This window comes from Megachile rotundata, chromosome 13 (genome assembly GCF_050947335.1).
Source record: "Megachile rotundata isolate GNS110a chromosome 13, iyMegRotu1, whole genome shotgun sequence".
NCBI lineage: Eukaryota > Metazoa > Arthropoda > Insecta > Hymenoptera > Megachilidae > Megachile > Megachile rotundata.
In genome coordinates this window covers 5304146-5331783 of record NC_134995.1, presented here as the reverse complement: position 1 = coordinate 5331783, position 27638 = coordinate 5304146, and the positions used below count along the sequence as shown (strand labels likewise).

At 31.7% G+C, this 27638-nt stretch overlaps 1 protein-coding gene across 22 annotated transcripts in view; it reads left to right on the top strand.

The window, feature by feature from the left end:
• The first annotated feature begins 1754 nt into the window (after positions 1–1754).
• LOC100878549 (uncharacterized) overlaps positions 1755–27638 on the top strand; it is a 362753-nt gene continuing 336869 nt past the window's right edge. For 6 of the 22 annotated variants that reach the window (XM_076539118.1, XM_076539126.1, XM_076539123.1 and 3 more), the window contains exon 1: positions 1758–3193. In XM_076539118.1, the coding sequence (XP_076395233.1) occupies positions 2860–3193 (334 nt within the window). In that variant the 5' untranslated portion in view covers positions 1758–2859. Of the gene's footprint in view, positions 3194–27638 lie in introns of all 22 variants that reach the window. The other 16 variants (XM_076539116.1, XM_076539124.1, XM_076539129.1 and 13 more) reach the window with 8 other exon arrangements.

Below are 27638 nucleotides of genomic sequence, written 5' to 3'. Positions count from 1 at the left end.
TTCTAGTAAAACTTAAGGACGTGATTACAAAATCCACCATATTGATTTTCACCAAATGTGATTTCAGGTGGCGGTAAATTTGAAATCTATTTCCGCAAAAATCTTTTCATAATAATACAAACTTTCTTTACAATTTAATAAGAATTTTTAATATTTAATATATTATAGTATTATTAATAATAAAAAGTAGTTCGTGTAAATTCCTTTAAACGTACGATTAAAGGAATTTTATTGTACCGAATAATTTTTACACGATGATAACAGATTTATAAGAATTTTTGTAAATATGTACAGATATATAGGTATATGTATATACACATCTTTCTTTTTCTGAAATCGGTTAATAAAGTACGTACAAAAAATTGCAAAAGTAAAGGTAGTCATTTTAACGGTTCAATTATGTTAGCATACACAGGTGAAATGATTAACGTTCTGTAGTATTGAAGGATGTTAAACGATCTCGTTACTTTTTATTGCTATTCTAGTTTGTTTTATATTATTTCTAAGCATAATTTCAAATATCTCATATTTCCATGTTTCTTCAGAAATCCGAACTTAAAAATTTGCAAATTCCCAAAATCCAAGATTTACACATTTTCATGCTCATTTTGCAAAATCTTAAGCTCATAAATTTATAAATTCTCAAGCACATTTTATAAAATTTACAAATTGGTAAGCTTATAAATTTACAAAATTTTCAAATTTGTAAGAGTCCAAAATATCTGAATTTCTGAATTTTCAAAGGCGTTAAATTTAGAAATCTACAAATTTGTAAAATGTTCAAATCTCTAAATTGCCGAATTCCAAAATCCCTGATATTCCTAACTACTTAAATCCCCATAGTTTTTTAAATTTCTTAAATTTCTTAAATTTCTAAATCCCAACCTTTTGCATTAAAAAATTCCCAAATTCCTGTGTTAAACAAAATTTCAAATTTGTAAATTCAAAAATTACGGCAATTTTCAAATTCCAAATTTTCAGATTGCCAAGTGCCTACATCCATCAATTTTCAAAAGCCTAAATTTCCAAATCTCTACAAATTCTTACATTGAACAATTCATTTCTCTTTATAAAATTGCATATAAATTTTTGTATTTTCAAATGTCTAAATTCACAAAATATTTTTATTTCCGAATATGTGGAATTTTACGTTTCTCAAATTTCTGCAATCCCTGATCTTTATTTTTCAAAATTCTATATTCCTCAACTCTTTATTTTTCTATGTTCTAAAACATAGTGTAAAATTCTATGTTCTTTAAATCTGAACCTTTTAAAAATTTCACATTCTCAAACTTCTGTATCCACATCTCCATACTTTTAAAATACTATTCCTCGAATCTCTGTTTCCCCAAAATATTTTGTACCTAAATCTCCCCAAAATTTTCTACTCCATACGTTTAAATTTTCATAATTACATCCCGAAAAGTTCATATCCCCAAACATCAACATTCCTAAAATCTGTGTATCTCGTCCGGGGGTAAATTTGAAAATCTCAATATTTTGTAATTTGCAATAGGGTTGAACGTTAATTAAGCTCGTAGAATTTTGCATATTCCGTTGAATGCGTAATTCGAGTAGATAAGTTGAAGGAGGGAAAAGAAAAAGATAGATTCGCTACCGAAATCCGGTCGAGTGTCGAAGGGGGCGCAATGGAGGGATAAATGGAAGGAAGGGCAAGGGAAGCAGGGGCGAATCAGTGCGAATGGAAGTGGACGTTAGGTCGGTTAGGTCGGTTAGGTCGACCGATCGTCCTCCACGCGTCCGGCAGTCGGTGGATGAGTCGGAGCCTCGAAGACGGCCGAACGTCCACGAATATCACCGAAGCGACGAACCCTCGGCCCTCGGCGGAGCGTCGCCCCACCACATCCAGTCGTACTGCGAATGCCACGTTGTGAGCTTCGTATTCGCGGTATTTCGGGACTTTTCACTCGACCAATAAATCGAACATCGTTGTCACGATAGTGTATTTGTTTCGACGATTGAAACCGGTGCAACGTAACATCGCGGACTGAGTTACAACGTTCAGCGAAATTGGAATTCCACGTCGTTTCGTCGGTAATTTTCAACGGTGTTTCTCGCTCCGTTCCGGCTGTCGTTCGTTTTTCCCCGTTCGGTCTATCGTAGTAGCGTGGTGCCACGAGAAGGAAAAGCATCGGCAAACCGAGCACCGTGTGTTCCCTTTTTGTTTTACGATCGATCTTGAATTTAAAAAAGTGTGTACAACGTGCAAGGATTCGCGATGCGACAGCACCGGGAAATGCTCCATTCGCAGCGGCACCGGCAACAGGAAGGACAAGACGTTCGAAGAGCAAGATAGGCGAAAATAGAAGGAGGCATTAGAGCAACGTACTGCCGCCAACTTTCGACAGGATTCACTCGAGGACGAACCTCGATAAGGGGACGTTTGTCTCTCGCTCGTAACGTTTGAAAGGAGCGCGCGGTTTCGAACGAACACTCGTTTGACTGGTGACACCGTTTGTTGTTTACCAACGTCAGTGCGGTCAGGTATTTAACGTCGATTACTTAAAGGAGCACGGAGGAAACGAGTAAAAGAGAGGAAAGAACGCGCGAGTGCGTTCGTCGAACGTACAAGGAGAACGCGTGCTCGCCAGGTAAAGGGAAAAGGAGCAAGTCGGAATAAGAAAGGTAAGCAATAACGGCAAGTAGGCGCGCGAGATGCATTCCAGATGAACGATGACGCCGCACTGTCTGTAAGACTCGCGTGATTTTCACATTGTATCGCGCTTGTCCGTCATTGTCGTGTGTCAGGAGGTATCGACGATCGTCGGGCGGGTTATGACGCGCGCTTAACGCATTTGGTGCACGAATTGAAGCGAGCGTGTGTCGATCGTGTACAACATGGAGTCCGACACGGCGACCGACCTCGAGACATCAATGCCGAGGAAATTCCGTAAGGAATCCTGTCGAACGGGGGGTGCAACGCTCAATTGGCTAATGTGCGCCCTCTGTATCACCAGTTTGGCCGTATCCGGTCTGCTGATGTACAGGGAACTAGGGTTGGAATCGCGAATCGCCAGTTTGGAGGCTCGTATTCAGGTTCAAGAAACACCGGACGTTCTTATCCAGAGGCTCAGGAGGGAAGTTCAACAGCAGCTGGAGGCGCACCGATCTGCCACGGATTTGAACGTTTTTCGGAACAAGCGGGACACGTCCGACTGCAATTGTCCACCAGGTAAGTCGCAACTTCCTTCTTTCATACATTGTCTTACTTTTATTACTCTGTCGGAATTAACTGCATTACTGTTAACGCAGTTGTGCTCACACTTTTACTTTCAGTTAGGAGAAATAGCTTTAGTTAGGAGCTTTCTAATAGTTAAAAAAACTTTATCGTAAGGGACTTATTGTTAGTTTGTTGTATATCATTAACACTAGAACTACTAACCAGTCATAATGACTGGTTTCAGATTTCTCATTTTATATTACAAAAGTTTATTATCATGATTTTATGGAAATGTCTGTCATATTTTTTTGAGGTAAAAACAAGTTTAATATGTTACTTGATGCTTTAGTATTTATTTATTTCCCTTTTCATTTTATTTTTCATTTTTCGATAAACAAGCATTTAATGTCGGTAGTTTTGGTGTTAATCATTGTTTTACTCGTTTTTTCGTTCTTCACGAATAAATGCGCAAAAATTGAATTTTTTATTGCCTTTCGTTATCTTCGATTTTTATGTGTTGTCAAGGTCAACAGTTTGAATAGTTCGGTTGTAGTTTCTGGGATATTTTGAAAATATTCAATTTGAGTTATGAAATCGGCGGTGTAAGGGAGCCGTCAATCTCATCTGTCTTTTCAAGCATACGTTGAGGAAATAAAGAAATTAAATAAAGGAAAAGATATCCTATATTTTGACATTTGAAGTGTAGAAGGAATATCGGACAATTTTTCTATTATACAAATCAAATAGTATTAAATAATTTTGCAATTATGTTATAAATTGTGTTTATTTTTGAATTTAGTACTTAATAAAATAACTGTTGGAATAATTCTGTAAAACCTAAAAAATTAGTAATCTTTACAATGGTTCAGAGCTTAATCAGCATTCTGATATTATCGCTTCATTATGTAGATCAAGATAAAACAATATTTTAATGTTTTTTTAGGGAAAGCGAACTAAAAATTCATTGTCCAATAAACTTCATTAATGTACTTATGCTAAGTTTAATATGGACTGAGTCATTATTTTAAAGATACGAAATTTCATTATTATTTTGAAGATGTAATAATTATTTTGAAAATATAAAATTTAATAATTACTTTAAATAACAAGTATGCATAATTTTTAAACTTATGATGAAATATTAAATTAACGTAACACTACTTTCTAACAAAAAATTCGTTTATTCTATTGTACTAGTGTTTCTCTTTTTCACAGGATTTTTTAATGATTTTATAATACCTTGATTTTTTTAAATACTTCAAAATTAAAAATCAGTTAGAAATCATCGAAATTAAAAATCTATTCGCTTTTCGAGCAATTACTACTTTTTCACGTTTTTGTTATTTTTAGCTCATTTTTGTTATTTTTGGCACGTTTTGTTATTTCGTAAAGGACAAACGTGACATTCTTATTTAGCATATTAATACGAGTAAAATAGCAATATATTATGCACAAAAACATAAAACTTGGCCAACATTAAGGTTCAACAATATTTTAAGTGGTAGAACAAAAAGATAAATATTATTTACAATTTTTTGATTAGCAGACATAATATTGGATTTCTTTAAAAAGTAATTTTCGATGGAAAACACTTTGAATCTTTTAAAAATAAGATACGTATTTTCTCTACTGTGGACTAAATTAGACTAGATTAATAGAAAGAACAATAAAGAAAGATTTCTTTATAATTAAATGAAACTTATAAACAAAAAAAATTGTACACTTCCACAAAAAAAGAATTTCTGATGAGACACAATTAGGTACAGTTCTGAAATTTATTTTTTCCATCATTTTCTTAAATTGGGCATATGAGATATTTCTTCGCAACCATAACTTTCATGGGATTATCAACACTGTACACTTCATAATTAGATATAAAAAGCTAATTTAATCGTTAAATCTGTGTTATCACCTATGAAGATGATGCTGAAGACTTCATTTTGAAATGAAGAAATTTAGAAATTTGTACACTTGAGGATTTTAAAATTTGAAACCTTGCAAATCGAGAAACCTTACAAATTATAAATTAAACAAATTTGTAAATAAATAAATATGTTTCAATAATTTAAAAAGTTTAAATATTTGCTATTTCAGAGAAAAATACAAAGAAAATATATATGGGATTACATGTTAATAATCGACTCGTTACAGCAATATGCAAAGTTCTGGAAAGCAATAAAATTATAACTTCAAGATTAAATTGGTTATTTAATAATGCACAATCGAGTCGACAGAAATGGCCATACATTCAGTTCAGGTGTTTGAACCTCTATAAAAACTTTCTACGTATTTTCCACATATGTGTTTGCTCAACATGTTTAATTTATTACAATAGCAATGTGCAGTAAACATATGTACGGTTAGTTATGAAATGAAACAGTATTCTTATGTTTTCGAAAGTTTTGTAAGCAGGGAAATTAACAGAGCATATTAACTTTACTGCACGTTGATTGTAATGTTATTCAGTTTATTATTATATTTATTTTTGTTGCTGAACAACGTGAGATACATTAAAATAATTTTTGTTTTTACTTTGTGTATTAGTGAACACTTTCTAGCAAATCAGTGGAAGTGTCCACTAGTACACAGGGTAAAAACAAAAGTTATTTTAGAAAATCTATAAGAAACTCGGTTAACCCATTACACTCGAAGGTAATTTGACTGTTTACAAACAGTAACTTTAAAACTTAGATAAAAAGTTAAACGAATTTTCTTGAGGTTATTATTTCTTTACTAATAATTTCTTATTTAAAATGCTTATTTCAAATTATTGTATTAAATATAATGGTGACTGTGAGTCACCTCTCGAGCGCAAAGGGTTAAAATAAATTATATTTTCCTTAAAGATGTTGAATGTAGACATATATTTTTGATATATTATGGGAAACATATTCTCGAATATTTTATCATTATAAACTATGTATTAATGAGTGAGGTGTGTGAAATGTTAAGTAAAGTTAGAATAAATTTAGCAGAGGTAAAAATTGGGAAGATCGAGATTTTAGAGTGTTGAGAAATTGGAGATTTAGAAAGTTTAGAAATGTGGGGAAATGGAAATTTAAAGTTTAAAAAACTTGAGAATTCGAGAATATGAAAATTAAAGTAACTGGGGAATATCGAAATGTGACGTTTGTGAATTTGGAAATTTAGACATTGGACATTGGCAAATCCGAAAATTTAGAAATCTAGGAATTTCACATTTCTAAATTCAAAATTTAAGAGTTTGGAAGTTTGTTAATTTAGCAATTTGGGAGTTTGGAAATTTGGAAGTTTTGAAATATAAGAACTTGGAGATTTGGAAATTTGATAATTTAGAAAATTTAGAAAATAGACAGAAAAAACTTGAGAAAATTGGAAGTTCAGAAATTTCGTAATTTAGGAACTTGGAGATATTCAAATTTGAAAATTTAGAAATATGGACAGAGAGAAATTTAGAAATTTTTTAATTCAATAACGTGCAAATTTGGAAATTTAGTACTTTAGAGATTCGAAGATTTAGAAACTTGATAAATTGAAACATTCGAACATTTGCGAATTTGACCAGGAATCTTAAAAATTTCTTATAGTAATTTAGAAGTTTAACAAGTTGAGACTTTAGAAAATTTGTGCACTCGACGAACCTTAGAAATTACACTTGAGGATTTGAAAATTTGAAATCTTGCAAATCAAGAAACTTTACAAATCACAAATTAAAAAAATTTATAAATAAATAAATATGTTTTAATAATTTAAAAAGTTTGAATATTTGCAAATCCTTTATTTTTAAGAAATTTCTACATATGTAATTGTAAAGTTAAGAAATTTCGCACTTTAGTTTCAAAATTTCCAAATCTAAGAATCGGGAAAGAAATTCCTAAATATCCAAGTAAAACCTGGTAGAATATATTATTTTCTTATCTCGAAGGGGTCAATTCGAATGTCGTGATCTTGATGTTCGCATCTTTTTAGCGAAGTACCCTCGGTTTTGTCAGCTACTTTCACAAATGGGCCTCCTTGATTATTCCCCGTCTTTGGTATCCATTTATCTTTCTCCGGTGCGTCTTTTCGTGGTCTTTGACACGAAAAAAGGCGCGCGTGGTGCTTACAAAAGCTGAGATGCCTTACCAACTCGTTGAATTGTAATCACGTGCATGTATATGTATCTTCGTGTACACGAGGAAGTAGAGGGTGGGAAGAAAGTATGCGTGCAAAGAAGAAAGAGAGATCTTTGTCTCGAAACGGAGCAGCTTCGGCTCGCGGACAAAGGACCCGCGATCTTGAGAATTTCGATCTTGAGAATGCTCGAGAGAGCGAGTCTCGTTTTTCAAGATCGCCCTGCTCTGCCCTTTGCACCGCATATGGAGAGACCATGCTCGAGAATGAACTAGCGGCTTGACAATTCAAACTTGGCAGACATCTCGCGAGAAAACTTCATTTTGTACGCTTGCATTGGCTTCGTTGTACAAATTCGTTTCGAATAACTTTTCAGATTTTTACATCGAATGTTCAATCGTAACTTCGTCACGTAATGTGAAATAACCCTTTGCACTCGATAATTTTATTGTTTGCGAACAGCAACTTTAAAATGTTAAATGAGTTCTTTTGAAGTTATTTCTCCGATATTGTCTATTTCACTATGTTTATAATTTGTATAATTAAGAATCGCTAAATTATAAATATATCTAACGTTTCAACTTTCTTTATTTATCTTAAAATTGCAGTGATAATTAGCTCTGTCTGACGCAACTGAAAAAATCGTAGGTTAAAAACTGCAGAAATACGGTTTGCGATTTAGCTCACGATTTCTCTGCTTCTGAACATATTTGATACATTTGAGAATCACACTAATGTATATTTTTCTGTGGAAAATAAATGTGTTCTTCAAACACATATTTCTACATTCAAAACCGTATTTTTCATTTCAGCACATATATTCTTCAAACACGTTTCTACATTTCTTGTATATTGTATAATTCGCACATATTTGACAGACTAATCACGTTTGAAGTCAGATCATAAAACAATTGATAACTAAGTTATTAATAGCTTCCTCTTGTCAGTTCTTTTTTGCTTTTACAAGTTACACGTACACAGGAATTTTTTGTACACGATCTCGCTTTCTTGTTGTGAAAGAAGTGATTAATCATTGTGTGTTGGTACAGGTGACCTGAGCGTAACAAGATCGTTAGGTTCTTGAGAGATATCGTGTTATACAAAATAGAAAATTCGTATAAAAAACGTTGAACTTAAAAATTAACGAGTTCGCGAGTTACCGACCTTCAGATCTAGGAATTCCGGAATCTAAAAATTTGGGGATTTTGCAATCTAGGGAGTTCTAGATATAATGATATCGAGATCTATTAATTTCGGGTTTTTCGGGATTTGGAGATTTGGGGATCTAGAGATTTTGCGATCTAGGGATTTTCGGGATCTAGGGATTCTGGGATCTAGGGATTCTGGGATCTAGGGATTCTGGGATCTAAAAATTTGGGGATTTTGCAATCTAGGGAGTTCTAGATATAATGATTTCGAGATCTATTAATTTCGGGTTTTTCGGGATTTGGAGATTTGGGGATCTAGAGATTTTGCGATCTAGGGATTTTCGGGATCTAGGGATTCTGGGATCTAGGGATTCTGGGATCTAGGGATTCTGGGATCTAGGGATTCTGGGATCTAGGGATTCTGGGATCTAGGGATTCTGGGATCTAGGGATTCTGGGATCTAGGGATTCTGGGATCTAGGGATTCTGGGATCTAGGGATTCTGGGATCTAGGGATTCTGGGATCTAGGGATTCTGGGATCTAGGGATTCTGGGATCTAGGGATTCTGGGATCTAGGGATTCTGGGATCTAGGGATTCTGGGATGTAGGAATTTTCGGGATTTCGCAATTTTGGGATCTAGGGATTTTCGGGACTTAAGGATTTTGGGATTTAGGGATTTTGAGATCTAAGGATTTTCTGAATTTGAGAATTTTGAGATCTAGGTATTTCGGGATTTGGGGATTCATATAAAAAACGTTAAATTTAAAAATTAACGAGGCAGTATGTACTGATCATTATACATACATATATGTTTATTAAAATTATTAGCAAACTATAAAATGTTTTATGCTTAGTATGCTTTCCTGTTTCTAAGATACATTTGAAATTTTACATAGATTTTCCACTTGTTGATTAATTATTTTTACATTATAAATTGTTCTGCTACTTATACGTGAAAAGTTACTTAATAAAAAGCAATTAATTGAAAATAAAATTAGCATCTAAATAGATTTTTCATAATTTCAGATCGGAATTTTGAATTTTCTTTCTGAGAAAATATTTGATGAAAGTATTTTTCATTCTTATCAAGTCATCTCTAACATTTGTGCGATCGTAATTTTTTATCGTTGATTTCTCTGCACAAAACTTTTTTCGTTTATTTACATTTTCCACGCAGATTTTCATAAATTTCATATTATAAAACTGTATACATATTTATAAAGTTCTCTCCTGAATTTTGCGCTTCTTTCACCGAAAGGATCTGTATTTATTGACCCATAAATAACCTCCGTTGTAGGTGGTAGATACTTGCCTTTTGGAAAGAACTCACGACGCGTTTTTCCGGCAATATTTTTTTGTATTTCGGTGGTAACCACATGTAACATATGAAATTATTGTTCCTAGAATGCGGTGGGTTCATAAAAATAAGTAAGCTCAGCTAGTTCCTGGACGTCTCTTACTTGGAAGGAAGTAAACTCGTACGTTTTACTAGGTTTCATACATTCTGCATTTATAAATTGTAAGGAAACATTTTTCCATCGTAAGTGAACATTATTTATCATTTTCTTACATGGCGGGACGTAGCAAATTTTGGTGAGAAATTTTAAACCTTAAATGCAATTTAGAGATTTTCAAAACTAGATAACTGAGGTATGAAGATTTAGGAAGTTGGTAAGATAGGGATGTTAAAGATTAAATATTTGAGAATTTAGATATTTCCTAGTCTAGGGAATTGGACATCTAGATATTTTCAAATCTAGGGAATTGGAAGACCAGGAATTTGGAGACTAAATATTTGGGAATTTAGATATTTTCAAATCTAGGGAATTGGGCGACAAGATATTGTCAAATCTAGGGAATTGGGAATCTAGGGATTCAGTGACTAAATATTTGACAATTTAGATATCTCCAAATCTAGGGAATTAGGCATTTATATAATTTTAACATCTAGGGAATTGGGAATTTAGGGATTTGGAGGTTAAATATTTGAGAATTTAGATATTGTAAAATCTAGGGAATTGGGCGACTAGATATTTTCAAATCTAGGGAATTGGGAATCTAGGGATTCGGTGACTAAATATTCGACAATTTGAATATTTTCAAATCTAGAGAATTAGGCATTTATATAATTTTAACATCTAGGGAATTGGGAATTTAGGGATTTGGAGGTTAAATATTTGAGAATTTAGATATTGTAAAATCTAGGGAATTGGGCGACTAGATATTTTCAAATCTAGGGAATTGGGAATCTAGGGATTCGGTGACTAAATATTCGACAATTTGAATATTTTCAAATCTAGAGAATTGGGAATCTAGGGATTTGGAGGCTAAATGTCTAAGAATTTAGAGATTTTCAAATCTAAGGAATTGCACATCTACATATTTTAACATCTAGGGAATTTTTAAATCTAGAGATTTCGGGATTTACTGCTTTATAGATCTAAGAATTTTTGAATCTAGGGAATTTTATATAATAACAATTTCAGAATATAAAGATTTAGGTATCTACAGAATTCTGAATCTAGTAATTTCAGAATCTAGGGATTTTTGGATTTTGATATTTTTGGGGTCTAGGGATTTTGGGATATAGAGATTCGGGGATTTCAGGATTTTGGACTTTCGAGAGTTTAAAATATAAGAATTTGGTGCCCGCAATATCGAAATCTAGTGACTTGCAAGCTCAAAGATATCGGAATCTAGTAATATGAAGGTTTAGTGTTAGGACCTGGATGTTGCAAATTTTGGTAACAAATTTTGTATCTTAAATGTAACTTTTTTAAATTGGTCAAATTCGGCAATTTTATTGCGTCGTCGTATACGTTATGGTATCCTATTCAAGTTAATTTATACCGCCACGAATAAAAGGTATAATTTATAAAGGACTTATACCAGTAACACGAATAAAATTTATAATCCATAAACGGTGAATGAAGTATGATTAACAAACGCTTTATTGTACACGTCATCCTTGATACAGTAAATATTCGATATCTGCACAAATGACCCGTACGATATGTGCACAAGTTCAGACCCTAGAAATGTGCAGATATCGAATATTTACTGTATTTACAAGAAATTAACAAATTGCTAAACTGATATGAAAAGTGATCGTAAATAACGATGAAATACTTAGTTATGCTAATTTAATACTTTGTTTACTACATTAAAATCGCTAAAAATATCGTTAGATAGCATTTTCATTTTTAACAGCTCGTATCAGTAAAAAATAGATGCATGATTAAATGCATACATGTGGTTGAATTCATGAATGAATCTGTGAATACAGGTTAATGACAAGATGAATGAATATTATTAAATATGAATATAATGAATGAATCTGCGATATGAAGTTATGACGTAAGTGAGTTCCAGTGGTTTTGAGATAGGATTACATGGTAATAGAGTTGAATGTTAGTTATTGAATGAAAGTGAAAGAGTACAGACGTGTATAATTAATTCTGATGAAAGCAAAAGTTTGTAAATTAGGTTTCAAAGTTTAATTGAGTTTTTAAATATCTGCTTGCATTTCTAATACGATTTAACAGTATTTTATCGTCATTTTCACAATAATTTATCTGCATTTTATCAGTATTTTATCTCTATTACTGTAATAATTTATTACCTCTATTATCCATAATTTCAAGTATGCATTTAATACCGGCGTTAATTATTAAGTATGTAAATGAACGAAACTTAACGATATTTACGAGCGATACATTCCCATTGAGATTCAAATGTCACCCATATCTACGTACAGGAAATCAAAATGTGAATATTTGAAATTATTTACGACTGAATTTGAGAGTACGTGGAATTCTAGTTGTTTAATTAGGTTTCTATCTTTTTATGCAACTCAGAGTAAAATTTTCTATTTTAAAATTACTATGAATCTCTTTAATTTTTTTGTCGTGTCAGTGAGAGACGATATTTTTTATATAGTATAATTATTAAATGAATTTCGGGTATAAGAATTTCGGGATATTGCGATTTAAAGATCTGGGGATATTGCAATTTTGGACATTCTGGATATAGTGATTTTGGAATTTAGGGATTTCGTGAATGAGCGATCTTGAGGTCTAGGAATTACGGAATCTAAGAATTTGGGGATTTTGCAATGTAGGGAATTCTAGATATAGTGATTTCGAGATCTAGGAAATTCGGGATCTTGGAATTTCAGGATTTGGAATTCTAGGGATTTGGGATTCTAGGGATTTTGGGACCTAGGGATTTTTGGATCTAGGGATTTTGGAATCTAGAGATTTCGGGATCTAGGGATTTCACGATTTTGGGATCTAGGGATTTAGAGATTACGGGATTTAGGGATTTAACGATTTTGGGATTTGGGGATTTTGGGAGTTAGGGATTTCGGCATCTAGGAATTTTGGGACCTAGGGATTTCTGACTGGGGATTGGGGGACTTTGCAGTCTAGGGAATTCTAGATATAATAATTTCGGAATCTGTGGGTTTGAAGATCTAAATATTTGGTGATTTCTGAATCAAGGAATTTCAGTACTTAGTGATTTAGAGATTGTGGGATTTTAAGAACTAGTAATTTTGGGGTCTACGGATTTTGAGACCTAGAAACTTCGTGATCTAAGAATTTTTCAATGTAGGGAATCTAGGGACTTTTCAATGTAGGGAGTTTTTACATCTATCACGATTTTGAGATCTGTGAATGTTGAAACCTAGGGATTTGGAGATCTAAGGATTTGGCGATTTGAGAATCCAGTGATTTTGAAATATAGGAATCTCATAATGTGAGAATTTGGGGATTTTGCAACCGAGGAGATTTTAGATACAATGATTTCGAGATCTGGGGTTCTGAATCTAGGATTTCGGAATGTAGTGATTTCGAGTTTTTGGGATCTTAGGAATTTGGAGATGTAGCTGTTAGTGGATTATTTTAGCTTCTTGCCCTATGACTTATTTGTCAGGTATGTCAGTCAGAACTGTCTAATTACAGTTACAATATTAAAACAAACAAACAAAAAAATGGTATTATTATGTCAATATGTTATTATTCAATCGTTGACTATGCAAATTACAATTGGTCTTGAACTCCAAATTGAAGCGTATTAAAAATTTGAGTAAAAATGATCACGGCCGAGGTATGAGTGCGTCACGAGTCAGACTCGTCAAAATAGTGTAAGGGTTATAGGATTTCGGTAATCTCACGATTTCTGGTTTTAAGGATTTTAGTATACAGAAATTTGGGGTCTAGGAATATCGAAATATAATGAATTTGAAGCTGTGAGATATATTTGCAGAAATCGTGTTTCTATGTCATATGCAGTTCACAGTGAAATTTTTAATTTGAAACTCGCACGGGAATTTCTCTAATTCTCTGGTCGTGTCAGAGAGAAACCATGTTGCAGGAATGCCGTGTTATATGCGGATTGCTTGTACAGTTGTATCGAGAAGCATGTTACGTTGAATAGAATCGCGTTAAGCATTCATGTCACTCTCGGAGCGTCATCTAAATGTCAGTGTGCACTTTGAAGCTCGTGCTACATCGGCATCCTATGGTTTTCGTGTTTCAACATTCTTTTCGCGAACGCAAGATCGCGGAAGAACGAAACGATGCATCTCACGTTCGCCAATCGGTTAATGAGCATTATCAGACATCGGACTACCCGTTCTGCATCATTCATTAAACTACCATTTAACTGGCGCCTAATCAACGGACAGACGCGATCTTGACATTCTTCGAGTTAACGCGCGACGATGTTTTGTTCTATTAATTATGTTCTTCGTTTATCTCTAATCGGAGACGCGATGTCTGATTAGCAATTTGTGTATTCTTTGATCAACACTGAATTTACCAAATTGGTCAAATGTTTCTAATTATCATTTCTTTTCTAATAAGTTTTTCTATTATAACGTATATTTTTTAGTTTTGTATTACAAATATTAAATTCATAAATAAATTTATAATTTATTCCTTTTGTCGTAATACTACAATTAAAATAAAAATAAAAGTTTTAATGTGAATAAGTATCCTTCAAAATTAAATATATAAAATAATTTTAATTAGTTTAAATAATACACAACTCTTGAGATTAAAATATAATACAACGTTTATGAATTATATGACACTAAATATTGAACACGTGTATTTACATAGGTATTTATCTTGTTAAAAGTAGTAAAATTTTATTTACACCTAGTAAGTGTAAAGTTCATTTCACATATTATTTATGTGGATAGTTACTAAATTATATGGACACTTACTATCCATAAATTTAGTATATTATATGTATTATACAGGGTGTCTCACAATTAGTGTAGGTTTCTGAAATGGGGGATAGCTGACTTGATTCTGAATAAGATTTCCCTTTGCAAAAATGGGATTTGAAGCTTCGTTTTTGAATTATTAAGGAAAAACACGGACCAATCAGAGCGTGAGGATTGCTCGTGCGCAGACGCGAGAACGGCAACTTCGGATAACGCGTAGTTATCCAACGCGTGGTAATTCTACGCGTAGTAATGCAACGTGTGGTAATCTAATGCGTAGCAATACCAACGAGTAGTAATCCAACGTGTAATAATCCAGCGCGTGGATATCCAACGCGTAGTAACCCAGCGCATGGATATCCAACGCGTAGTATTCCAGCACGTGGATATTCAACGCGTAGTAATCCACCGCATAGTAATGCAACGCGTGGTAATTCTACGTGTAGTAATCCAACGCGTAGCAAAACCAAAACGTAGTAATCCAACGCGTAATAATCCAGCGCGTGGATATCCAACGCGTAGTAACCCAGCGCATGGATATCCAACGCGTAGTATTCCAGCGCGTGGATATTCAACGCGTAGTAATCCACCGCATAGTAATGCAACGCGCGGTAATTCTACGCGTAGGAATCTAACGCGTGGTAATCTAACGCGTAGCAAAACCAACACGTAGTAATCCAACGCGTAATAATCCAGCGCGTGGTAATCTAACGCGTAGCAATCAGAGCGCGAGGATTATGCGCGCTCCGCTTCTAGACTCGAAGCTGCGCTCTCGCGTCTGCGTATGCGCAATTCTCGCGATCTGATTGGTCCGTGTTTTTCCTTAATAATTCAAAAACGAAGCTTCATATCTCATTTTTGCAAAGGGAAATCTTATTCAGAATCTCGTCAGCTACCCCCATTTCAGGAACCTACACTAATTATGAGACACCCTGTATACACTTATTATAGTATAATTTACATGAGTCAAAATTACAAGTTCAATATATTACATCAGTGAAAAATACAAGTCCAGTATATTATATAAATCAAAATTACAAGTCTTCATAATTTTTAACATTCAAAGTTGTAAATTCTTATTTTATGTGAAAGCAAAAATTTTATTCTTTCAGATAAACGTATTACCACAATTTTATAGTATACTTTCACATCGTTTAAATATAAAAGAAATTGCAATTAACTGCTTAACCATTTAACGAGCGAGACAGGGCAGCTTATAAAAACACGGATCGATTCAAGCAAGGGAAGAAATAAAATGCTTGTTCCTAGTTCGATCCGGTTTCGAATATTTATGAAAACTTTTTAGTGATTTTTTTTAACGAAGGATGTTCGAGGCAATGAATTTACCAGGAAGTAGGAGCGAGAATAACAGATGTTCAAAGGTAAATTTTACTTACAAGGAAACATATCGACACACCGATTTTAATGAAACTTATGTGAAAGATAGTTCTCAAAAAAATATTTGACACGTATTTTTTTTATCGGCCATCGTTCACATTGAAGGGGTGAAAATAGCCCTCGAAGTTGGGGGTTGGAATCATATTTTTTGTAATATCTCCGGAATTAAAGAAGATAATTGGATTCTGTTTTTTGTAAATTATTCGTCTTTAAATAGGGAATTTTTGTGCGTAAAAAAATTTCAATAAACTTTATTTGTTTATATAATATTTTGAAAATTTATAATTTTTGTTTAAATTTTTGCACTAATTGTTGATCTATTTGTTTGCAACTTCGTGTACGTAAACTATGGACAAAAATAGAGGATAAATGTTTTTAGAATTTGTTGTTTGCTGCAATGTTTATTAGATATATAATTTAACATCACCTCCTGTGAAGAGGGGCAATCAGCATTTTTATTAAAAATATCATTATTTTTACAATCTTTTAGACATTTTATACCTCTTCATATGCCGCTAATTGAGTTTTGAATAATTATTGTAAGCGTCGCAGGTATGAGCGTGACGCGGTTATGATCAACGCCGCGCCGTAAGGAACATAGGCTTTTATGGCCAATATTGTTAAAAAATAATTTAATTTATTTCTATTTTCTTAGTTTCTTAAAAAATCCCAATGTTTCCAAACGTTCTAAATATTTTATTTAGAATGAAGACTTTACGCTTGTAAAAGTATAAAAGCAGTATAAAAAAAATACGTGTCAAATATTTTCTTGAGAACTATCTTTCACATAAGTTTCATTAAAATCGGTGTGTCGCGGTTCGATATGTTTCCTTGTTAGGTACAGATTCAACTGAAGTGAAGATGTCATCATGAAACTATCGGACTCGGAAATAGAGTTTACGGCCGATAAATGTAACTGTGACACAGTGGCTACAGAATTACGCCGGTCAGTATAAATTATAGAGTTATGGACGTCGCTTGTGAACCACTTTACATCGGAAATCGAGCTTATTCCTCGATAAAGCCTCCACTTGATGCGCCTTCAATTAGCGTTTCATCTGCAGGTATAATAAAAGCTGAAACACTATTGAGCATATTCGTCTTTGAATGTACATTTTAAATTAACGATACATTTCGTGATTTATGCGGTAACTAATGTCGTTTATTTCGTGCCGGTTGAGTGGGGTATAAAGCATCGCAATTACATTTATGATGATATATAAGGAGAAAGTGAGAGTATTTATTGTAAATGGCCGGATGTTATGCATGATAAAATTCTTTATTAAGAACAATTGTAGTGTCATTAAATTGTCACTTTTATTGATTTCTAGTCATTCGTTTACTTGATTGAGGATTTATTTATGAATGAGGAGATAAAGTCACTATGGCGATACACAATGAGAAAGATCAAGAGAGTATTTTGTAAAATGCCAGATGTAATACTAGATAAAATTTTTCAATAAACTAGATAAAATTGTGAATTCTTGAAAGTTCAAAGATGTCGAAGTTTAGTAATATGAAAGTTTAGTGTTATCGAAATTTAGTGATTTGGAGATCTAAACCTAGCGACTCTATTGAACTTAGCGAAACAGACAATGCTGACGATTAATAGAAAAATAACTGCAAGAAATTACATGCACCACTTAGCAAGATAGTTTGCAGTTGTTTCCTTTCTACATAAGAAACAGCTTGAAATGCGCAGAGCTAATTAAAAAGGTTGCACCATAATGAAAAAGGTGTGTTAAGGAACGGGGGGGACTGCGAGAAGGCGGATGAAAGAACGAGGGAAATATCGTGTAGGCACACGTCGTTTTTCTTTCTTCTCGTCCAATCCGATCCCTATCTAGTCTTTTTTCTTTTTTCTCTTTGTGCCAGCTTCTCTCTTATCGTTTCTTCCTGCACAGTCGTCTGTGGCAGCAACAAAGGGAACGACGTAGCTCCTAACTCGCGGCATTCCGAAATTGAGATGTGCGAGCTGACGCACGAGCATCATAAATCTTTCCCTCCCTCGTTGCTTGGCATATCTATTCCCTCCCTCGTACTCTCCCTTTTCCTATAACATCCTGCCAGCCAAGATGAGGCGAACTTGAACTTTTCGCCGGTAGACGACGAATCGTTTCTGATTCTTGTTCCGATCGGGAAACTCGGCTAACGCCAGCTACGTCGAAGATAGATGTATCGACAGGTGATAGGGATAGAGTTGCCCCGCGAAAGGTGAAAAGATACCTCGCTCTTACTAATATTTGTACGATTTTCACTCCAAACTGGATCTTAACACGATTTTGTGTGTTTCGACCAAAAATGTCTTTTTACACCCCTTGGTAGAAATACGTTTTTTTCACTCTTCGTATTAAGGTAAAGTGGGGTGTAAACGGGGCAAGTTTACAGGCTATTTTTATTACAATATGAACGAAATTTCTCCATTTAGTATGTTTGTTTCCTTGTTTTGTTTCACTATATCCTCTTTTATATTTCAGCTTAGAGTACTTGTTTGCAGTATAGAGTGCTTGCATAATGCACTAAAAAGCATTTATAGTAGATTTGTTAATAATTCTGCTCTTTTCCCATTGCACATGAGATAAAGTTTAAAAGTATTTAACTTCAAGTTACGCTCTTACCCCATTTTCGGGGAAAGTGCAGAGTAGTTGACATTTTAAACAATTTCCTATCAAAATCAAAATGTACAAGGAAAATTAAGGTCCTAGTTAATATTAATTAAATAGTAGTAATTGTGCAAAGTGTTCGATATCGTTAAGCATTTACATTGCAGACTGAAAATACTTACGTTTAAATTTCAACTTTATAAAAACCAGTCTGCACTTATCCCACTTCACGTTATCGATTTTTATATTTTAAATTTACAAGTCTTTCTAATTTGTGCATTAAGAAACTTGATATTTTATATCTGTGCCTTTGCACATTTTTGAATTGAACTTCTTTTATAAATAAAGAACATTGAGAATTGTGAATTTGTAAATTTGAAATTCTTATTTCAAATTTTTATGGGTTAATGTATAATTTTTAAAATTTGTTATTTTAACAATTTTATATATTCTAGCTGCTATCTTTGTAAATTTGAAAATGAAAAAATTTTTATAATTTGAAGATTTGTAAATTTAAAAATAAAATATTTCTAAATTTAAAATAAAATATTATTTAAATATAAAGTATTTCTAAATTTTTGCATTTCCAAAAATTCATTTAATTATTAAAAATAATATTGATATACAATTCTTTAAATGTGCAAATTTGATATATCTCTGTCACTAAATTTTTAAATTTTCAAATTAAAATAGTTTAATATGAAATAACACGGAAACGAAAAGTTTTCTCTAAACAATTTTTCTTTAATTTAAAGGAAAAAATTGATTTATGTAAAACGGAAAGTTTACAGATTCTTTTCAAGAAAGAAGACTATGTATAATACTTTAAGTAGAAAGATAAAAGTCTGTTAATTTCCTGAAAAATCGATGTTGCTTCATAATACAAAGTAATTTGTCTTTTATTGTTTTAATTCATAGCATCAGTAAAAAAGGAGAAACTTTTATTATTTCAATCAGCGACTGCTCGAAGTTTCTGCTGTAACAACAGACCTCTCCTTATTTAAATTTATTGAAAAATTTTTTTCCTGTTATCAATCAACAGCAAAGTGTACTTACGGCTTTAAATTGAATATTGAAGAACCTTTTATGTTAAGCAGAAATTTTCATGAGTACATAAATATGTAAATTGACAAATGAATAAGTTACAATAACGGTGCTTATTCAGGGTTTTTAATTAATTATGCTTGGATGCGTTTAAATTAAACTGAATGTATTCATTTTCTAGTATTTTGCTTTCTTTTGTATGAATTTTTTGTAGTGCACTTTCTTTTGTAGTATGAATTGAATTTTTTTTAAAGAACAATTTGACAGTGTTAAAAATAGTGAAATTATAAGATCTCGATTGCTATATATATATCACATGTTTATAACGAGTATGCGTTTTTGAAAATAGTTTTTATAAAATTAAAATATTTTTATAAAAATTAAAATTCCTTTACTTTATAAAATTAAAAATACAGCTTTGTTTTATTTGTTAATTTAATTAGTCTCATCAGTAGAAAATGCTCTCAACAACCTTCGTAATTTGATAAGTTAACATAATGCAAATTTTTACGTTCCACATTTAAAATAAAATAATAACTTGATATAACATCATTTTCAGTTATGAAATATTTCTGGTCTCAACATGTTATATTTTTCCTTCAACAGAAAGTTATTTATTTATATTTATACTAGATAAAATAATAACTTAATATCATTTTCAATTATGAAATTTTGATATTCCCAAAATTTATTACATTTTTCTGTGAACAGAAATATTTATATTTCTGTTAACTTGTTTTTATATTAAGAATATGTGGTGACAATTCATTTCACATATCTACTCACATGGGACATTTACGACCCCATTAAAGAACTTATACGTAAATTTAAACTTTGAATACAAAAAGAAAAAATTCAGAAAGATGAAAAATTTGAAAAAAAAGTCTTTCTTCGATTTTAATGTATAGTTATAATTTTCGTTGAACTTTCGAAGTTTGAGGAAAAAATCGTAAAAATATCGGAGTTTCAAAAATCTATTCAGATTTTCAAGTGGCTAAAATTGAAGCTAAATTCTAAATTGAAGCTGAGTTCATCCCTCTGAGGGTTTTTATAAAATTTTCATCTTGCAAAAAGACGGAAATAAGAAATACTGTGTGCAAATAATATAAAAGAGACAAATGTTGAACGTTTCCTCCGAAAACGAATATCCCGAAAAGAAAAAGCCGGGAGAGATGCGTAGATCGATGGGTAAATAAATGATGCCCGTCTATGATAGAAGAAGAGATCGCTCAGCGTCGCGTGTCGTTCGTTTTTTTGTGACGGAAAAAACGAGGAGGAAGCTTCAGGGTTTATAGAGGAAATCCTTAATATCGCCGCTTAACCGATAGGTAGATGCTGTTGATTTAATGCGGGGTGAATTACTACTTGTGTCGGGGTAAAAGCGCACTTCGTTCTTCGGTGTCTTGGAAAATTGATGGCCGCTGTAAAGTTTTTATCGAGGAGACGCCTTTTTCCCCTTCGGAATCGATGAAAACGTCCGCTTGTCTTGCCTAATTCGTGGCCATTTGTTTGCCTTTTTTAAATCTATTCTCTAACGAATTTTAGGGATCGAGAATTTACGACTACAGCTACAGCGGGATTATGATAATTACGAAGGGAAGGGATTAAGTGCGTAGCAAAGAATTTCTACAGTTTCTATGTTTTTATGGTATGTTTTTAACGCAAGTTGTAGTTTAGTGAAAGTATTGTACTATTGTGGAATTTGGAACTATTAGATTACTGGTAATTTGAAATAGGTTAGGTTTATAACAGGACTATAAGTTCGCTGAAGGGGTAATTAGGCTTTGAAATTAACTGGAGGGCGTGGTAGACTCTTTTGGGGGAAATTATACGAAGGGCAAATTACGGCTTGATTTTATGTGATATTTTAAATATTATAGTCGGGAAATTTTTATAATAAATTTCGAATTTCAGAAATTTGGAGTTTGGATGTTTGAGAATTTAAGGAGTTGGAAAATTTTAAATATTGAAGCTTAGAAATTTAGGAAATTAAGAATTTAAGTTTGGAAATTTGAAAATTTGAGAAATTAAGAATTTGACAATTTGGGAATTTTAAGACACTAAAAAATTAGGAATTTTGAGAAATTAAGAATTTAAGAATCTTAAAAAATTTGGAATTTAGGAATTTGGGAATTTGGGAATTTGGGAATTTGGGAATTTTGAGAATTTGGGAATTTTGAGAGTTTGGGAATTTTGAGAACTTCGAGAATTTTGAGAATTTCGAGAATTTTAAAAAATTTGGGAATTTTGAGAATTTTGAGAATTTTAGAATATAAATTTGAGAATATAGGAATTTGAAAATTTTGGAAATTGGAAATTCTAAAATTTGTGAGTTGAAGGATTTAATAATTTGAAAATTTGAAAATTTTACTATTTGAGAAATTAAGAATTTAACCACTTGAGAATTTTGGACTCTAAAAATAGAATTTGAAAGTTTCAGAAATTGATTTTAGAAATTTGAGAATCTGCATATGTAAAAAGTTGGATATTTCAGTATTCAAGAATTTGAAAATTCAAAAATGAAGAAGTTTAGAAATTTCAAAATTTAAAAATTTTCTAACGCAGAACTTCAAAAATTCAACAATTATACAATTTAGAAATTAACAAAATTCTAGTGTGTACAAATTTCAAAGTTAACAGATTTAGATGTTAAAAAACATAAAAATTTCAAAGTTTTCAATTTTATCTCAAAGTTAACCGATTTAGATGTTAGAAAATACAAAAATTTCAATGTTTTCATTTTTGCGTATTTGATGTCTCAAAATACCAAGGCTACAAATATTATAGAAATATCGAAAATTATTAAGAATCGACAAAATGTTGATATATCGATAATCGGTAGTACCTCTATGATCAGACGAATATCATAATGATAGGTTGTATTAGCCAGGTTTGGGTTAGTGTAGAGCTAGTTTTGGCTTGCATTTTGGTTAGATTTGGACAAGGTTTGGTTAATCTAACGCAGTATCCACTAATGCCAAAAATCTGTTATATACGAGGGTCTGTATCTTCCGAACCAATTAGATGTCTTCAATAATATCGACCTTTGCCCCAGGTCTCGTAAACTCTAACGCGACTGTGGTCATGTTACACCCATTTAGAGCATAAATTTCTAATTTATGAACGATAACTTTACCAAATACTGTTATGGCTGGACATTATCAAATACCACGAAAATGGTACAAAATGATAGAGTTTCTAAATACAAGATTTTTATCTGACAGTCATAAAGTGTTGATACAGTATTTTTTTTTTAATTTTTTACTGCAAACATAAATATTCTGTAAGTGTATTTCAAAAATAAAATGAGAATATTCAAAAGTGAAGGGTAAAAGTGTTATATATAAAATTAAAAATAATGTAAGTATATTCAAATGTGAAATTTAAAAATGTTATAAATAAAATTGTAAGTAAAATGAGTATATTCAAAATTAAGATGAAAATTGTTATAAATAAAATTATAAGTAAAATAAGTATATAATATAAGAATTATAAATAAAATGAGTATATTAAAAAATAAAAAGTAAAAAGTTACAGTTAAAATTATATGTTCAAAAAGTGGGAATAATATATGTATACAAAATTATAAACAAAATAAATATATCTAAAAGTGAAAAATAAAAATGTTATATAGAATTATGAATAATATAAGTATGTTTAAAAAGTGGAAAGTAATATATGTAAAATTATAAATAATGCACTTATATAGAAAAATATTATTTAGTTTGCTAGTTTTAGCAAAGTGATTTATAAAACATTAATTATTCCTTGATCCAAAATAGTCGTAGAGTTATACATAGATTACATTTTTTATTACTTAATGTTCAAACATATATATTTACTATAACTGCAGTCCCTGGCCATTAAGGACCGTGATCGAATTAGGACTACGTACGAAAATTTCACTTTTCCGAACATTCTTGAGTCATGCAAATTATTACTAAATGCATTCATAACGATATATACAAAGCAATTCGTTACTATCATGACAATAAATCGTGTGATGAGCGATTAAGGACCGTGCGAGCGTTTAGGTTAGGTTCAAGTATCGACAGCGCGTCAGGTGAAATTTGAATGGCATTGAAAGTGTTTGCCTACTCAAAAGACTAGTTTACAACTCTCCAACCACATTATCAGAGTTGAAAAGAATTACAGATATTCGGGAAAATAATGAAGATATAAAGCATATGATGTATACAGCATGCCGGAAGCTGTGACCAAAGCAAAGGGTAGAAATACAAGATATTGTGTATTAATGTTATGTACAGTAGTAATCATGGTAGCTAATAAATATCATTACAATTTGATCAGGCCTAATTTTACGGAAAACGTGAAAAATGCTGAAAATTTATAGAGTTCGTAATTCAATGACCAGAGACTGTGTCAATAAAAATTGTTAGGGAAAATATTAATGTTTGAGCGTGTCTGTTCACTCTATATGGGAAATGCTTAAAGAAGCTGATGGGTTCTAAACTTTTAGTTGAAGCAACTCATCTCTTGTATGCGAGCAATTCGCCTATGTAGTTTCAGTTAAATTGCTAGCTATCTCAGAAGCGCAATCTATGGTGCAAGAGATGGGAATGATGCATTGACTGGCATATGCCTACATTGTACGCGCATACCCATGAATATGAACAACTTCCTGAAAGATTATTAATAGAAATTTGCAGTAGATATTTCGCTTGCATAAATTTTCAGACTTCGCTTTGACATGTCTTATGTTGTGAAATTTTCAGGAGAAAAAATTCTGCTAAATTGTACTTACGTAAATACACGTTACAAAGTACAGATCAAATAAATAACTACATGGAATTTTATGGTAGACAAAGTAAATCGTGATAAATGTAGTGACAGCAATACATTCTGATGTTGAAATAGGCTTTTTTTGTACGTATAAAATGTAGGAGTGCCCTTTTGAGTACGTTATATAAAATAAATAAATAACAAATGTAAATAACAAATTTGAAATAAATTTGAAGGTTTCTAATTTTTTTTCTTATGAAATTGTGGAATTTAAAATTGTTCTTATGTGGTAAGTTGAGGGTTTGAGAATTTTGAAATGAGAATGTTTGAAATTTGTAGATTGATAGATTGATAGATTGATAGATTGATAGATTGATAGATCGATGAATCGATGGATCGATGGATCGATTGATTGATGAATCGATGGATTGCTGGATTGATGGATCGATGGATCGATGGATTGATGGATTGATGGATTGATGGATTGATGGATTGATGGATTGATGGGTTGATGGATTGATGGATTGATAGATTGATGGATTGATGGATTAATAGATCTGTAGAACTGTACATTTATAGATTTATAGATTTATAGATTTATAGATCTATAGATCTATAGATTTATAGATTTATAGATCTATAGATCTATAGATTTATAGATTTATAGATCTATAGATGTATAGATTTATAGATTTATAGATCTATAGATTTATAGATTTATAGATTTATAGATTTATAGATTTATAGATTTATAGATTTATAGATTTATAGATTTATAGATTTGGTTAATGTAAAAATTTAGTACTTTTATTTTTTAATCTTTTTGTTCCTAAACTATTGTACATATCAACTTTCTCAAATCTTAAAGTTTCTAAATTACTAATTTATCAAACTTCTGACCCTCTGAATTCACAAATCCCTTAATTCAAAATTTAGAAATCCAAGAATTTTTAAATCTCCAAACATCTTATCATTGCATGCTGCAAATTTCCCATCCCCGAATAAACACAACAGATTGTCGAATACAAATAAATAAATTCTCCATATTGATGACTTTAATTCTGTATATTGATGACTATAATCAATTCTGCGTATTGATTTTGTAGAACATAACTTGCAGCGAAATGTTATCTCTGAAGTATAAAAATAACTCAACGCATATGCAGCTATATATAAAGAACTATAAATACTCTTCAATATTGTATATTAAATATCATCAAATATTATTCAATACAATATGAAATATTAATCGTGTATATACAATATTAAATATTGAACATAATACACAGTATAAAATATAAATAATTATTCCAAGAATTTTGTAATTCAATACAAATCATTTATACGGAAACATAACAAGTTTTCAACCCCATCTCTATATCCTCAACCATAAAAATTATAGATGGCCTGTCAAATAAATGTCACGAGTTTTTGAGAGCTTAAAAATACAATTTATATTGTACCTCGTTTAAAAACCAACGGGTCTGCCATTATTGCTTCCCGGGGTCAGACCGGCGGCAATATGTATCGCGTATATCGCGTGAAGGGCTGCAGTGTATTTTAAACCTTCAAAAAGAAATTTTGTCGCTGTATTTAACAGTTATCGGGGAAACAATATGGAAACACTTTATACGATCCAGCTCGCTAAATAATGCACGCTATATAATGCCGTTAAATATCGTGACGTGACGCATATACTGCGAAAAAATGAAGGTTTTAACACAAAGGTGTTATTACGCGCTAAAATAAATCTGAGGACGTTTTTCATTACAATTATGCATAATGCGGGACACTTGAAATTTTTATTATTTCAGTTATTTGGCAAGGAATAAATATTTGTTCTGCAAGAAAATATTTTACGACGAAACTTGTAGAATGTACAATAAATTTTTTCGGTTTTGTTTGGACAAATAACTGTTACGATTCAATTTGATGTTTTCGACGAGGTTTACGCGTTTTATAATGAAAGTTGTAAATTTTGCGATAAAAATTATGCATGTATTTATATAAAAAAAATGTTATAATAAGAACATTTTGTACTTTTATAATTTTATTTTAACTTTATTGTATTATATATAATTTTATTTAAATTAATATTAAATTTTATTATCAATTTTATTGTTCTTTTCGTGATAAAGATAGTGAAATAAAATTTATGACAAACAGTTCACATATTGTATTCTTTAAAAATATTACACAATATTTCAGCGTCCATATTCATACAAAATGGACTCAAGAATAAATAAATCAATGGATAGAATATCCTACTTTTATCCACTGTTCCTATTTTAAATACGCAAGCAAGCTTTCTAACGGTTTGAACTAAATGACAAATGACACACTTTTCATTTGAAGTCTCTAAAATGTTATCGTTATTTATAAAATAAGATGTTCAAAAATAGCGTTTCTATAGATGTGAAAGCACAGGTATAGATGAAAAGTATAATATATGATTTTTATTTATAATTATTAGTAAGATATTAAATTACTGAACGAATTCTCTAAAACAGTACAAATTAAAATAAATAAAATTGATTGGTATTCTTTTACGATTTTGTCATTTTTTTAGGTATTTATACTTAAGGAAGTGTTCTACTTTTGAGCGACTGTGTACAGTACATTAGAACGGAATAAATTATATTATTTAATATAATAAAAATATTATTTAATAATATTTACTAAAATCTCTTTTTCAACCAATACTTTAAGCAATTAAATTAAATGCTAATAGTATTAAATAATGAACATACATTATCAGTCCAAAATACTAAAAATTTGTCCATTAATGTTTACAAATGTTCTTAAATTTTTCAAATCCCAAATTTGATTGGGATCCAAATTTGATCCTGAACAAACCCTTAAATTTTTCTGAATAACAAAAGATGGACCCTATTTACAAAATAAGTGGCTGAAGATAGTTGAATGACTGCATTATAGAGTTCCGATAAACCCTCACGTATCGGTGTGGTTACAAAACGCATCTTCCGGAACTTTTCATGCGGAACTTCACGCTTGTCAGGTCATGAGTTGAGAAAAGGGCGAAGGGGCAGGGTAACTGAGTGTCGCATTTTCTAGCGACGACATTGCCTCCAAAACTTCTGAGAAGAAGGTGCGATTTACGATTGGTGCACGTGCGTCAACCGTGCAGCTGCCTTGAAGTTTATGCTCAAGGACCTCTCTTACCGTCGACCAA